Below are 13156 nucleotides of genomic sequence, written 5' to 3'. Positions count from 1 at the left end.
GATTGTAAGGCTGTCTAGGGGCCTGCTGCTTACACTGTCCAGTGAAATTTTGCTGGACTCTTGGCCGCACTCCAAGACAACCAGAATCCCTGCACACTTCGTCCTCCTCAGGAGTCCAGAGGCAAAGAGGAGCCGGAAATGGAACAGCCAGAGTCTGGCACATGGAGTGTAGCACATGATTTGCCACAGACACCAGTGCGTCAAAACCAGAGCTCAAAGCACATTGTGACCCTCCCAATGAATGTGTGTACAAAGCTGAAAGTGGTCTGCAAAAGGCTGCGACCTGCTTTTACGCCATTATCGCTGCTACTCAAAGAGGCAATGGAGATTTTTTTAAAAAACATCCCAAAGCCTGACAAACTTGTTTACCGAAAGGAGAAAGCAAGATGAGTGAACACACCATGAGCTGAACTTTTTATTCAAAGTACCTCCAGGTTAGTCACTGAAAGATACTGTTCTGTCTTCTGTCGAATATATCAGCATGCCCTTTGGCCACGAGGACTTCAATACAGAGAGCCACTTTCCTGTGTTTTAATGTTTGCAATTATTAAAATTGTTTTAGAACTTCCATTCCACCCATGAAGGGAGCATGGTGTCTTTTCCCTTCCACCCTAAAAAAACTTACCCATTCTCCAAATCCTACAATTAAAACATTTTGAAAATTCAATCCGGGTGCCTAAATTTTACCATCTGCTCCCTGGAATTTCTGGTGGCCTTGGAAAGAGAGGCAGAGAGGAGAATGGTGAAAGAGGAAAGGCACGGGCAGGTTCCCAAGCTTTGCTTTACAACACAGAGGACTAGGAACTTAAAAAAGTCACTTGATTCCAAAGGATTCTGGCTCCGGTGCAGCATGGCAGACTTCACATCTGTCCCTCAAGGTCACATCCACAAGCGACCCCTAACAGAAATGTCACGAGCATGCTTGAAAACACCGCTGATGGACAGGCCATTTCTGTCCTTTTTCTTGGCAGTTTAACCCACCTCTCTGTCCTGGCGGGCAATGGGTACAGACCAGCTCTCCGCTGACTGGAAGGGCAGTGCAGGGAGTCTGGGCTGGGCAAGGGCAAGGCTTGCAGTCCTCAGGATGGCCTAGGAAGGGGTTGCCATGGAAACCAGGACTGCAGCGCTCACAGGAAGGCCCCTCCGTGTGGTGCAGGCATCGGCACAGTCCTGGGGGAGGGAGGAACAAGGAGGAAAGTCAGTTCAAGGCTCTTCTGGCCCCAGCTAATGTTTACAGAAAAGATGTTGCCAACAGTGGACATTTTAGAGCCGACCAATGGTCCTAGCACGGTTGTTGTGTCCAGAGGTCTGTTTCCCTCTTCCTTTCCTTCCACTCTGCTTCATAGTTTTGTCCTCTCGGCTAGATTGTCCCAATTTGGCTGAAAATAAAACAATCTTTCCTCTCCTGCCCAACATCACAGAAATGAAATCAGCAACGTCTGCTGTGAAATTAGCAAGTTTGTTTGATGCCTTCAGAAAGGCTCAACTGCTGATAACCTCTGTGCTTCTCTGAATTCTCATCTTCCTTGTTGTAAATTCCTGAGGTGCGGGGTGGGGGTGGGGGGGCAGTCCGTTCCACACATGTTTTGCTCCCTCTAGAGGTCAATTAGATACCACACAGGTTTATTTCCGGCATAAAAACCCACAATTTAAAACTGCAGAGAGATATGCTGGACATGAACCAATGTAATATTAAATCAACCACTAGAGGGAGCAAAACACATGTGGAACCGACTGGAGAAACAGGAAAATGAGAATGCAAAAAAAGCACATTATTGATGCAAAGTTTCTGTGCCATTCAAGTTTCTGCAAATCATCAGTTGCTTCACACTGTAAAACCAATGAAAAGAGTAAAAAAAAGAGAAAGAGACGATGCCCTTTTCAAAACGGATGCAGCCTATGAACGTCTCAGATGTCAAGGCCCTGCTTTGGTTTGCAGCTTCACAACTCAGGCCTGGCTCCAGACAGAAGGAAGCTGTTTTCAATATGAAACCCAAACTACATCAGAAATAATCAACACCACATTTTCTGCAGGCCGACAGCAGTGGTGTGTCGCCCAGACATAGATTTAGGAAAGAGTTAGAGGAATATTTATATTTTAAAAAGTTAAAAAAAAACCCAACAAGAATAAAACAGGAAGGTCACCAACAAACCCCTCAGACGTTTATATATTTAAAAGTCCATTGCTGCTCCTTAGCTCCTGAGAGGTCAGTCTGCCTTAAGACAGACTTGGGAGACAGTTTTCCTGTACCAGGGCTGGCGAATGCCTGGAAATGAGCGGGGGGGGGGGGCAGAGTAGGCTTCCCAATTCCCAGGTCCCAGCAGGGGAGCCCCCCAGTTTTACAGGCTTCCCCCGGCCAGCTGGCAGGGGAAGCCCTGCCCCACAGCCACAGTGCAGCTGTAGATCTTGGGCAGGTTTAAGTGAGTGTGTGTGAGAGAGAGAGTGAGAGAGAGAGAGAGAGCAATGTAGCCCCTGTTTTTTTCAGATGTCCTTGTGGAGGAACCAGACCCAGTAAGTGTGTGTGTGTGTGTGTGTGTGAGAGAGAGAGAGGGTTACCAATCCCCAGGTTTGGAGGCCCCCCCTCTGCTTTAGGGTCATCAGAAAGCAGCAGCAGGGGGGGGGGGGGAGGGAAATGTCTATTGGGCAATTATTCCCTATGGATAACGATTCCCATAGGGAATAATGGGGAATTGATCCGCGGGTATTGGGGGCTCTGTGGGGGCTGTTTTTTTTAGGTAGAGGCACCAAATGTTCAGTATAGCATCTAGTGCCTCTCCCCAAAATACCTCCCAAGTTTCAAAACGATTGGACCAGGGGGTCCAATTCTATGAGCCCCAAAAGAAGGTGCCCCTATTCCTCATTAGTTCCTATGGAAGGAAGGCATTTAAAAAGGTGCGCTGTCCCTTTAAATGTGATGGCCAGAACTCCCTTGGACTTCAGTGATGCTTGTCACACCCTTGCTCCTGGCTCCGCCCCAATGTCTCTTGGCTCCAGCCCCAAAGTCCCCAGATATTTCTTGAACTGGACTTGGCAACCGTAGGGCAGAGCCTAGTAGACAGGGTGGGGTTAGGGGAGGGGAGGGACCTCGATGGGGTGTATTTCCACTCTCAAAAGCATCCATTTTCTCCACAGGGGACTGATCTGCAGTTTGGAGAGATCAGTCATAATTCCAGGAGATTTCTGGGTCCCACCTGGAGGAAGGCAGCCCCGCCCTCTGCCATAGGAGCAGGGCTGAACTTGGGACGGGGCCCCTTGTCCATCCCGGCAGCCACTGGAGAGACTGCTTGGGGTTGCAGGAGGAGGGAATGGCTGGAGCACAGGGGCTCAGCTCTGTTGCTGCCACCAACCGCGTGGGAAGAGCATTCCCTCCTGAGCGCACATCAAACCTGCAATCATCGTCATCATTATCTGGATAAAAACCCATGCTTGACAGTCTCCAGGTGGGGGCTGGAGATCTCCTGGGATTACAACTGATCTCCAGACTACAGCGCCCAATTCCCCTGGAGAAAAGGGCTGCTTTGGAGGGTGGGCTCTTGGGCATCACATCTCTGCTGAGGTCCTCTCCAGGCTCTGCCCTGAAATCTCCAAGAATTTCCCAGACTGGAGTTGGCAACCCTACCGCAAGCTGAGTCCTAAAGGCAACACTTGAGTTGCAAACCAGAGCCAGCCTGGCATAGGGGTTAAAGTGTTGGACTGGGAGACCCAAGTTCAAATCCCCGTCAGATCTGCTGCGGGGGCTTGCAGGGTGACCCTGGGCCAGCCAAACACTCTCAGCCTGACCTACCTCACAGGGCTGTGGGAGGATCGAATAGGAAGAGAGCTGCTTGGGGGACCCAGTAGGGGGTAAATTCAGTAAGAAATTATGTCTGAGCCATAAATGCATGTTGGCTCTCATTAAGCCACAGGTTGGAATGCTGCTCTGGAGGGTGGAGTGCAAACCACAGTTTGGGCATGACAAACTTGATGGAAGTCTTTCATTTGGGGGCCCCATGCTGAGGTGTGTGTGTGTGTGAGAGCTTGAGGATCCCCCGCAGATTTGTTCCTGTAGCCATGATTTGTAGTTCTCTGTGATGCATGTTACTTCAGCCTCACTTTCTTCCTCCCCATGTGAGTGTTTCTCCTACGGGAGAGAATTCAAATCCGTGCCACCCCACCCCCAAGACGGGAAAAGAGGAGATGGGGAAGCAATGAAGAGAGAGAGAGAGAGAGAAAATCAGACATCTGATGGATGTTCGGTTGCAATGGCAGCCCTAGAACTGGGAGATCAAAGCCCCAGACTTGCATCCGGTAATTACGTGAAACTAGAAAAAGAAACCAGGCATGGTGGAGTTCCGTAATACTAAAATATGCTGGGGTGGATGGCTGGGGAGACTGTGCACAACATTGTGCTGTTCCCTTTTGGCAAAGCTCAGGAACTTGTTAAAACCTTCCCTTTGAACTAGCCTTTGCCATCTCAGCTGCTCCTGGCAAGCCATCCAGACGCTGCAGCTGTGGAGCTGAAGAAGAAGCCGGATGTTGGCGGCCTCCGGAGGGAACAGAGCAGACACTCTGCCCACGCAAATCACCCCTGCTTGGGCCCTTGGAACTGCGACTTCTTCAAGAACCCACAGCCAGTCTTCTACACAGGCCTCTCTTTTGAGAAATTAAACACTGGCCCTGCTCCCTTGATAGCACGCTGAGAAACCCTGCCCATTTTTTATCATCAGACTGGAGCTGCTAAAGAGGAGCATTTATTGGACTTCCGGGGTTGGAAAATGCTGAGCTGAACTGCTTCTCAGAAGGGGAGCAGGCTGGAACTTCTGTTCGGGGTAGTGAAAGGCAATCTAATGCCTACTGCTTACTTTTCTCAGTCAGAGATTAGTACAAGATATGCACAGGAAACTTTGAGGAGATTTACTTTGGCTAAAAGGGAGTTCCGGGAGGGGGGCTTTTTTGAGACTTTGAAGAGTCTCTGGAGACGAGTTGCATTTTCATCATCTGCAGAGGTTTCCAGAGTCATTTACTTGACTTAAGCTCGACAGGATCCTAATCTTTGATTCTACTAAACATCTAAAGCTATGCAAGACCAGTGTTGATCTGGATAACTACAGAAAAGGTACAGATCGCTATCTTTCATTCTGGGACTAATTAAAATTAAACAAAATAAAATCAGAAGGTGGGAAATTGGAATCTAGAAAGCTTGGAAGAAGAAAGGAAGGGGCGAAATTTGGACTGTGTAAATTTAAAGGATAGTGCTAAAAAGTGAGAAGGAATTTATTGTTTGGTCTACTTGCGGTTTCTGAGAAAAAGCCCCATCATCATAGAATTGCAGCTTCCACAGTCAACACAGGAAATTTGTCAAGTATCGTGAGATCTCTCTACCAGCGAAAACAGGATTTGGAGGCAAGTAAAGCAGGAAGTATTTGATGAAAAAGGGAAATCATTGAAGCAGCCAACCTACTCTAGGACTATAATACTCTAGGACTACTCTAGGACTATAATACCATAGAAAAACATCGGCAGCCATTACAAGGAGGTCAAAGTTTTAATAAAATTTTTTAAAGTGTTTGGGACATTAAAAATTGGGGGAGCCGACAGAGGTGACAACTATAAGGTAAAGGCTATTGGACAATATTGCTAATAATCATTTAAGCAGCCTCTAGAGGAAAAAGGAAAAAAATTTTTTTAAGTGAGGCAGAAAGTCGTGACCGCCATTTTGGAGAAGATAAAAACTTTAAAAATAAATATCTGAGCCCAGGAGGCTCTGAGGATGGCGAAATTAGGCTTATTGAAGAAAGCAAGCTTTATTCTTTTAAACCTGATAGCTGAAATTTAATTTGGTGAGGTCAAATTTTTCAGTGTTTTTACATGTCAGACCAGAAGCAAACCCGTGCAAGGGCTGCTTCATTGGAGAAAATGCAGGAGCAATTGGATGCAATGGAAGCCAGGATGATGAAAGGGATGAAGGAAGAAGAAGATGAAGAAGATATTGGATTTATATCCCACCCTCCACTCCGAAGAGTCTCAGAGCGGCTCACAATCTCCTTTACCTTCCTCCCCCACAACAGACACCCTGTGAGGTGGGTGGGGCTGGAGAGGGCTCTCACAGCAGCTGCCCTTTCAAGGACAACCTCTGCCAGAGCTATGGCTGACCCAAGGCCATGCTAGCAGGTGCAAGTGGAGGAGTGGGGAATCAAACCTGGTTCTCCCAGATAAGAGTCCGCACACTTAACCACTACACCAAACTGACTGGAGATGATAACTGCTTCCAAAAAAGAAATTAGAAAAGATATTGAAGAGCTAAAAAAAGATATAGAGGATCTTAGAAATGAGACTGTGGTAACATCAAAGCAAGTGCAAGAGGTGGAAGGGAGAGTGAAAGTACATGATTCCACCTTGCTAAAAATACAAGAAAAAGTGGCAATTCATGACTGCAAATTGTTGGAGACCCAGATACGCCTGAGAGGAGTACCTGAGGAGGAAGAAACTGACTTGAAAGAATACATAATAAAAATAATTGCAGAATTTCTGGAGGAAGATCCTGAAGGGACTAGAAACATGTATGACTATATGTATAGAGTGAACTCACTTTATGCCAAAAAAAAGAATCTACCAAAAGATGTGGTTATAAGATATATGACAAAAGAAATGGTGGGAAAGATTATGAATAAAAATTTTGAAAAAACACTGATAGTGGGAGGCAGCAGAGTAAGAATTAAGAAGGAGTTGCCAAGACAAGTGATAAATGACAGAAGGGCATATAAGAAACTGATAGAAAAATTATGGGACAATGAAATGAGGTATAGATGGATAATACCTGAAGGTTTGAGCTTTGAACTTCAAGGAAGAAGGGTTACAATTACAAATACACAGGAACTGCGTAGATTTTGTGAAGAACATAAAGAATTTGCACCATGATGGATTACAAATTATTATCTTGGAATGTAAATGGACTAAATTCACCACAAAAAAGAAAGGCAATATTTCATTGGATTAAAAAGCAAAATTGTAATATAGTTTGTTTACAAGAAGTACATATTAAACAAAGGGATTACAAATTTTTATGGAATAAGCAATTGGGACTAGAATTTTGTTCATTGGCTGAACAGAAGAAAAGAGGAGTGATTTTTTTATATTAAACAAGAATTGGATCCGAAATTAGTGTTTAAAGATAAAGATGGAAGATTTGTAGCAGTAGAAATAATATTAAATGCAAAAAAAAGTTGTTATTGGAATTGTATGCACCAAATGGAGCAAAGGATGCTTTTAAAAAAGACATTATACAACGACTTGATGAAGTGACATATGATCAAGTTTTGATAATGGGAGATTTTAATGGAACAATTAAGAATACACTGGATAGGTCTAGGGAAAAAAAAATAATAAGGAAGGGAAATTGCCAAAGTCTTTTTTTGAACTGGTTAAACAAGAAAACCTGGAAGATATATGGAGAAAATTTAACCCTGAAGTGCGGGATTATACCTTTTTTTTCAGCAAGACATAATACTTTTTCCAGAATTGACATGTTGTGGGGCACTGAGGACTTAGGCCTTATAACAAAGAAAATAGAGATTTTACCTAAAATAGGAGCTGATCATAACCCAATAATGTGGATTACAAAATTGTTTAAAAAGTCAAGAAGATGGAGATTAAATGAAGATTTACTACAGAATAAAGAAATAGTGCCAGCAGAAGTAATAAAAATAACAGCTGAGACGGGTGAAGAAAAGTGGTTGTCATATAATCAACTATTAAAAATACGAAGTGGCAAAATAGAATTGAAAACTGCTGAAGAGCTAAATAATAAATATGACTGGTTCCAAATGCAACAAATAAAGAGCCTGGTGGAAAAGGATATTAAAACTGAAGAAATAAGAAAAGAGCAAACAGAAATGGAAAAAGTTCTGCTTGGAGACAGTGAAAAATTAATTTCAAAACTATATAAATTACTTTTGAAATGGTCTACGGAAGATGAAGTAGTAAAATCTCAAATGATTAAATGTAAATAAAGAAATACAGATGGAAATTTGGGAATATTTGTGGAAGAACTCTATAAAACTTTCGACATGTCATAGTATTAAAGATAACTGTTTTAAAATGATGTCTAGATAGTATATGACTCCTAAAAAGTTGGCAAAGATGAACAATAAGATGCCAGATAGAAGGTTCTTTCTACCATATGCGGTGGACTTGTGAAAGAGCAAAAAAGTATTGGCAGATGATTCAACAAGAAATTTCTAGGATCTTGGGATATGAGTTTAAGAAAGTTGCAGAGACTTTTCTGTTGGGATTACAAATGGAAAAATTTCCAAAAGAAGATAGAACTATAATTTGGTACTTGCTTTCAGCTGCTAGGACATTGTATGCGCAGTTGTGGAAGCAAGAAAAAATACCAGAGAAATGGGATTGGATTGTAAAAGTTATAACATGGAGTGAAATGGACAAATTAACAAGAATTTTAAGAGACTATGATCTAGAAGTTTTTAAGATGGAGTGGAAAAAGTTTAGAAGATATGTAGAAAAAAATGGAAAATAAAAGGACATTGGACAATTTTTGATAATGATTAATTATTAGAAGGAAGAAAGATATTAATTTTTGTTTTTATTAGTTAAGGGTACCTTTAAATATCAGTATTTTAAGTAAATAACACCGGCGGGGGTCAAGTAACGGGGGGAGGGGTGGTTAAAAAGTAATATATGGGATAGATAAAAAGAAGTTATTAATGATGCAAGAAACAGATATTGTTACCATATGTTACTAAATAAAATTGTTTTAAACGGAAGAGGAGCATTTATTTATTTATTAGATTAGATCCCACCCCTCCCTCGGAATAGGGCTCGGGGTGCCTAACGACATAACAGAACGATACCCAGGCACAGCTTGCTGCAAGAGAAGCCCAAAGAAAATGACAACAGAAGAAGAAGATTATACCCTTCTCTCTGAATCAGAGTCTCAGAGTGGCTCACAATCTCCTTTGCCTTCCTCCTCCACAACAGAGGTGGGTGGGGCTGTGAGGTGGGTGGGGCTGAGAGAGCTCTTACAGCAACTGCCCTTTCAAGGACAACTCTGTGAGAGCTATGGCTGACCCAAGGCCATTCCAGCAGCTGCAAGTGGAGTGGAGAATCAAACCTGGTTCTTCCAGATAAGAGTCCGTGCACTTAGCCACTACACCAAACTGGGAGTGATTCCTCACTGGCATTTGCTCCGCCCCCGCTCTTCTCCCTGTGCCAGCTCAAGCGATGGATTCCCCACTGGTTGCTCCGTGGGCGCCTCTTACGTCACGGCTCCTTCCTATTACTGTCACAGCAACAGGATGCTGGTTTTTTGGAGTTCCAGTTGCTGTGACAGAAATGGGAAGGAGCCCCGGAGCAAGAGGCTCTGCAGAGCAACAGGTGAGGGATCGATGGCTTGTGCCGACGAAGGAGAAGCGCGGGGAAAGAGCAAATGCCGGTGAGGAATCACTCTGGCTCTCACCACTGCTGGTGGTCACCTGCAGCTCCCAACTCAAGCCAGTTCAACGCATTATTAACAACTTATTAACGTGCTGGAGAGTGACTCTTCCCTCATGCAGGCACTGCGGGGGAGGGGGCTGACGTTTTGTTGCTCACAGACAGTCCACGAACCTCAAACAACTCAGCTGCAGTGATAAACTACTGAACAGCGCCATGGACTCTGGTACTAAGAGCTGCCACAAACAAAGATGCCCACTTTGCTCTCATACAGATCCCAGCAACATCAGGCAGACCAACTCAGGGCCAGACTCCTGCTTTATCCTCTTAATACTCCTGTCTACATAACAGTACAATAATGTGTTTTAACAATTTATTAATAACACATGGTTACAATATTTAATTAACGCTTTCTTATACTAAATCATATGATATTTCACCCCCCCTCCTTCCAATGTTGACTTCCCCGAAGTTATAAATTTCCAGTTAATTCTAAAGGTACCACTAATCTATCAAAATGTAATACTTTTGATTAATACTAAAAAATTGTCCAATGTCTTTTTACTTTCCACTCTTTCTCCATATATCCTTTGAATTTCTTCCACTCCTTTTTGAATAAGTCTAAGTCATAGTCTCTTAAAGTTTTAGTTAATTTGTCCATCTCACTCCACGATAAAACTTTCACAATCCAGTCCCATTTCTCTGGTATTGTTCCTTGTTTCCAAAGCTGCGCATACAATGTCCTAGCAGCTGAGAGAACATAACAGTACAATAATGAACCCACAATAGCAAGAGAATCCAATGGAAAACTCAGCAAAACTTTTCCCATAAAGACCAACAGCACTAATGGTAGAGCCCACAAAATCACTTTAGTGAAATGCCTGGAGGAATCACCTCAGTCTTACATGCCCTGTGGAACACAGACAGGTCCCTCAGAGCAAGTCTTCTCATACAAAGCATCCAGAGCCAGTTTGGTGTAGTGGTGAAGTGTGCGGACTCTTATCTGGGAGAACTGAGTTTGATTCCCCACTCCTCCACTTGCAGCTGCTGGAATGGCCTTGGGGCCATAGCTCTCACAATGGTTGTCTTTGAATGGGCAGCTTCTGTGAAAGCCCTCTCAGCCCCACCTACCTCACAGGGTGTCTGTTGTGGGGGAGGAAGATAAAGGAGATTGTGAGCCGCTCTGAGATTCGGAGTGGGTGGTGGGATATAAACCCAATATCTTCATTTTTATCTTCTTCATTCCCTCAGGTCAGTGCCAGGATGGAAAAGGCCCTTTTCACTCTCAAATGGGCAAATGGAGGGCCTGACACCACTAAATGCCCACATGTGGCAGAACAAAGTCACAGCAGGGGGTCATAAGAGGAGAGGCGGTCCTTTAGGTATGAGGGTCCTGGACCATTTAGGGCTTTAAAGGTTAATACTAGCACCTTGAATTTGACCTGGGAACAAACCTGGAAGCCTGTGTAGTTGCCACAGAGTGAGCTGGGCGTGTGCAAGCCACAGTGAGCCAGTCAACAGCCAGGCAGCCAAAACTACCTGAAGTTTGCTGAAGTGCCTTCAAGGACTGCCCTGCATAGAATGAATTGTAGTAATCTAATCTGGAGGAGACTGTAGCATGAATCACTGTGGCAAGGTCAGACCCAGAGAATGAGGGGGACAGCTGATGGGCCTGGAGGAGATAGGGAAAAGGCCTCGTCAGCCAATGTTAATCCAAGGTGCAGGAAGCATCCTGTCAGACCCCCCCCCCCCCCCACTCTTCATGGAGTCCATTGGAATAAATTGGACCATCCAGAGCAGGCAACCACAGATGACACCCCCCACACACACAACTAGCCCAGCCCTCCCCAGCCACGTGACTGTAGCTGTGGAAATCAGTGCCAGCAAAAACAAACAAGAGGCTTGGGACACCTCGAACATTCACACTTTTTTATTGTGGCAGAAGCTTTCATGGATTGAAGCGAATACCATCAGATGTATGAAGCACAGACACACATACACACACACACAGATGGTTATGGAAAGAAACATGGCAAACAATAGGCTCAAAAGTCGATGAAATGCATGAAGGACAGAGTGTGGTGATATTATGACAAATACAAATGTAACTGAGAAAAGAGCCCATTCATGATAACAATAATTGGTGGCAACATAATTTCCCTAGGAGATTGATTTAGCCATGTTGGTCTGAAGCAACAGAACCAAGTTGGAGTCCAGTGGCACCTCTAAGTCCAACAAAGTTTAATTTTGAACATAAGCTTTTGTGTACATGCAGAATAAAATCAGATGAGGAATCAGTGGCAGCCCGAGTGGAGAACGGATGCTCGGTCTGTCAATGCTGCCTGGGTCTCCCTGCTGGGTGCCAAATCTGTTAGCGGGGCTTGCAATACAAGGGTTTTGCTGGGTTCTCTAGGGCACCCAAATCAATCTACAACCCTTCATAAGATTAAGCTGTGGTGTCAAGAGTGCCTCTTGCCATTATTTCAGACACTGCGTTGTAATTGACTTCATGTAACCTTTCAGGGTCCTGCTTAGCTGCTTATTGGCTGCTTTGCCTGTTGTTGTCTGTACCTTACTAAGTAACTATTTCAACCCTGGGAAAGGGAACCCAACAGCACCAAGGCCGACTTGTGTGATCTGACTCCTAGAGAAGGTATACTTTCGTTTCTTCATGCTGAGGGGCTTGGAAGGTTGGTGGGAAATGGGAGGAAAGGAAAGGTCCCCTGTGCAAGCACCAGTCATTTCCGACTCTGGGGTGACGTTGCTTTCACGTTTTCACAGCAGACTTTTTACGGGGTGGTTTGCCATTGCCTTCCCCAGTGGTGGGGGATGGAGGGGAATGTAACTGGTAGATTTTAGTGCTTTGCATTTGAATGTATAATGGATGGACCCAAATCTATGGCTATGATCACACACGCTAAATAAAGTACTTTCAATCCACTTTCAGTGCACTTTCCAAATGGATTTTACTGTGAGAACCTGCAAAATCCAGTTGGAAAGTGCACTGAACGTGGATTGAAAGTGCATTATTTAGTGTGTGTGATCACAGCCTATATCTAAGGCGACTGAGGCCTGAGGCCTTACTAAGTAACTAAGTACTAAGCGACACTAGGGTTGCCAAGTCCAATTCAAGAAATATCTGGGGACTTTGGGGTGGAGCCAGGAGACTTTGGGGGTGGAGCCAGGAGCAAGGTTGTGACAAGAACAATTGAACTCCAAAGGGAGTTCTGGCCATCATATCTAAAGGGACTGCACACCTTTTAAATGCCTTCCTTCCATAGGAAATAATGAAGGATAGGGGCACCTTCTTTTGGGGCATATAGAATTGGACCCCCTGGTCCAATCTTTTTGAAACTTGGAGGGTATTTTGAGGAGAGGCACCAGATGCTGCGCTGCAAATCTGGGGCCTCTACCTCAAAAAACAGCACCCGTAGAGCCCCAGATACTCACGGATCCATTCTCCATTATTTCCTATGGGAATAGCTCTCCATAGGGAATAATAAAGTTCCCAGCAGATATTTCCCTCCCCTCCCCCCGCTTTCTGATGACCCTGAAGCGGGGGGAGGGCCTCCAAACCGGGGGATCCCTGCCCCCACCTGGGGATTGGCAACCCTAAGCGACACCTCAGTTTCAGCACGAAGTATCATGCATCCTGTACCTGTTTAATCACTTAATAAACTACCCTTATCCGTCCAATGAGGGAGTGGTTATTGGTGAGAACTGTGC

General features: G+C 44.6%; 1 protein-coding gene across 1 annotated transcript in view; it reads right to left on the bottom strand.

The window, feature by feature from the left end:
* LAMC3 (laminin subunit gamma 3) overlaps positions 1-13156 on the bottom strand; it is a 109371-nt gene that overhangs the window by 42010 nt on the left and 54205 nt on the right. The window contains exon 13 of the mRNA XM_060251396.1: positions 982-1170. Within this exon, the coding sequence (XP_060107379.1) occupies positions 982-1170 (189 nt within the window). The remainder of the gene's footprint in view (positions 1-981; positions 1171-13156) is intronic.

This window comes from Heteronotia binoei, chromosome 12 (assembly GCF_032191835.1).
Source record: "Heteronotia binoei isolate CCM8104 ecotype False Entrance Well chromosome 12, APGP_CSIRO_Hbin_v1, whole genome shotgun sequence".
Taxonomy (NCBI): Eukaryota; Metazoa; Chordata; class Lepidosauria; order Squamata; family Gekkonidae; genus Heteronotia; species Heteronotia binoei.
The sequence above is the reverse complement of the archived record's forward strand: the minus strand, read 5'-3'. Positions and strand labels throughout refer to the sequence as shown.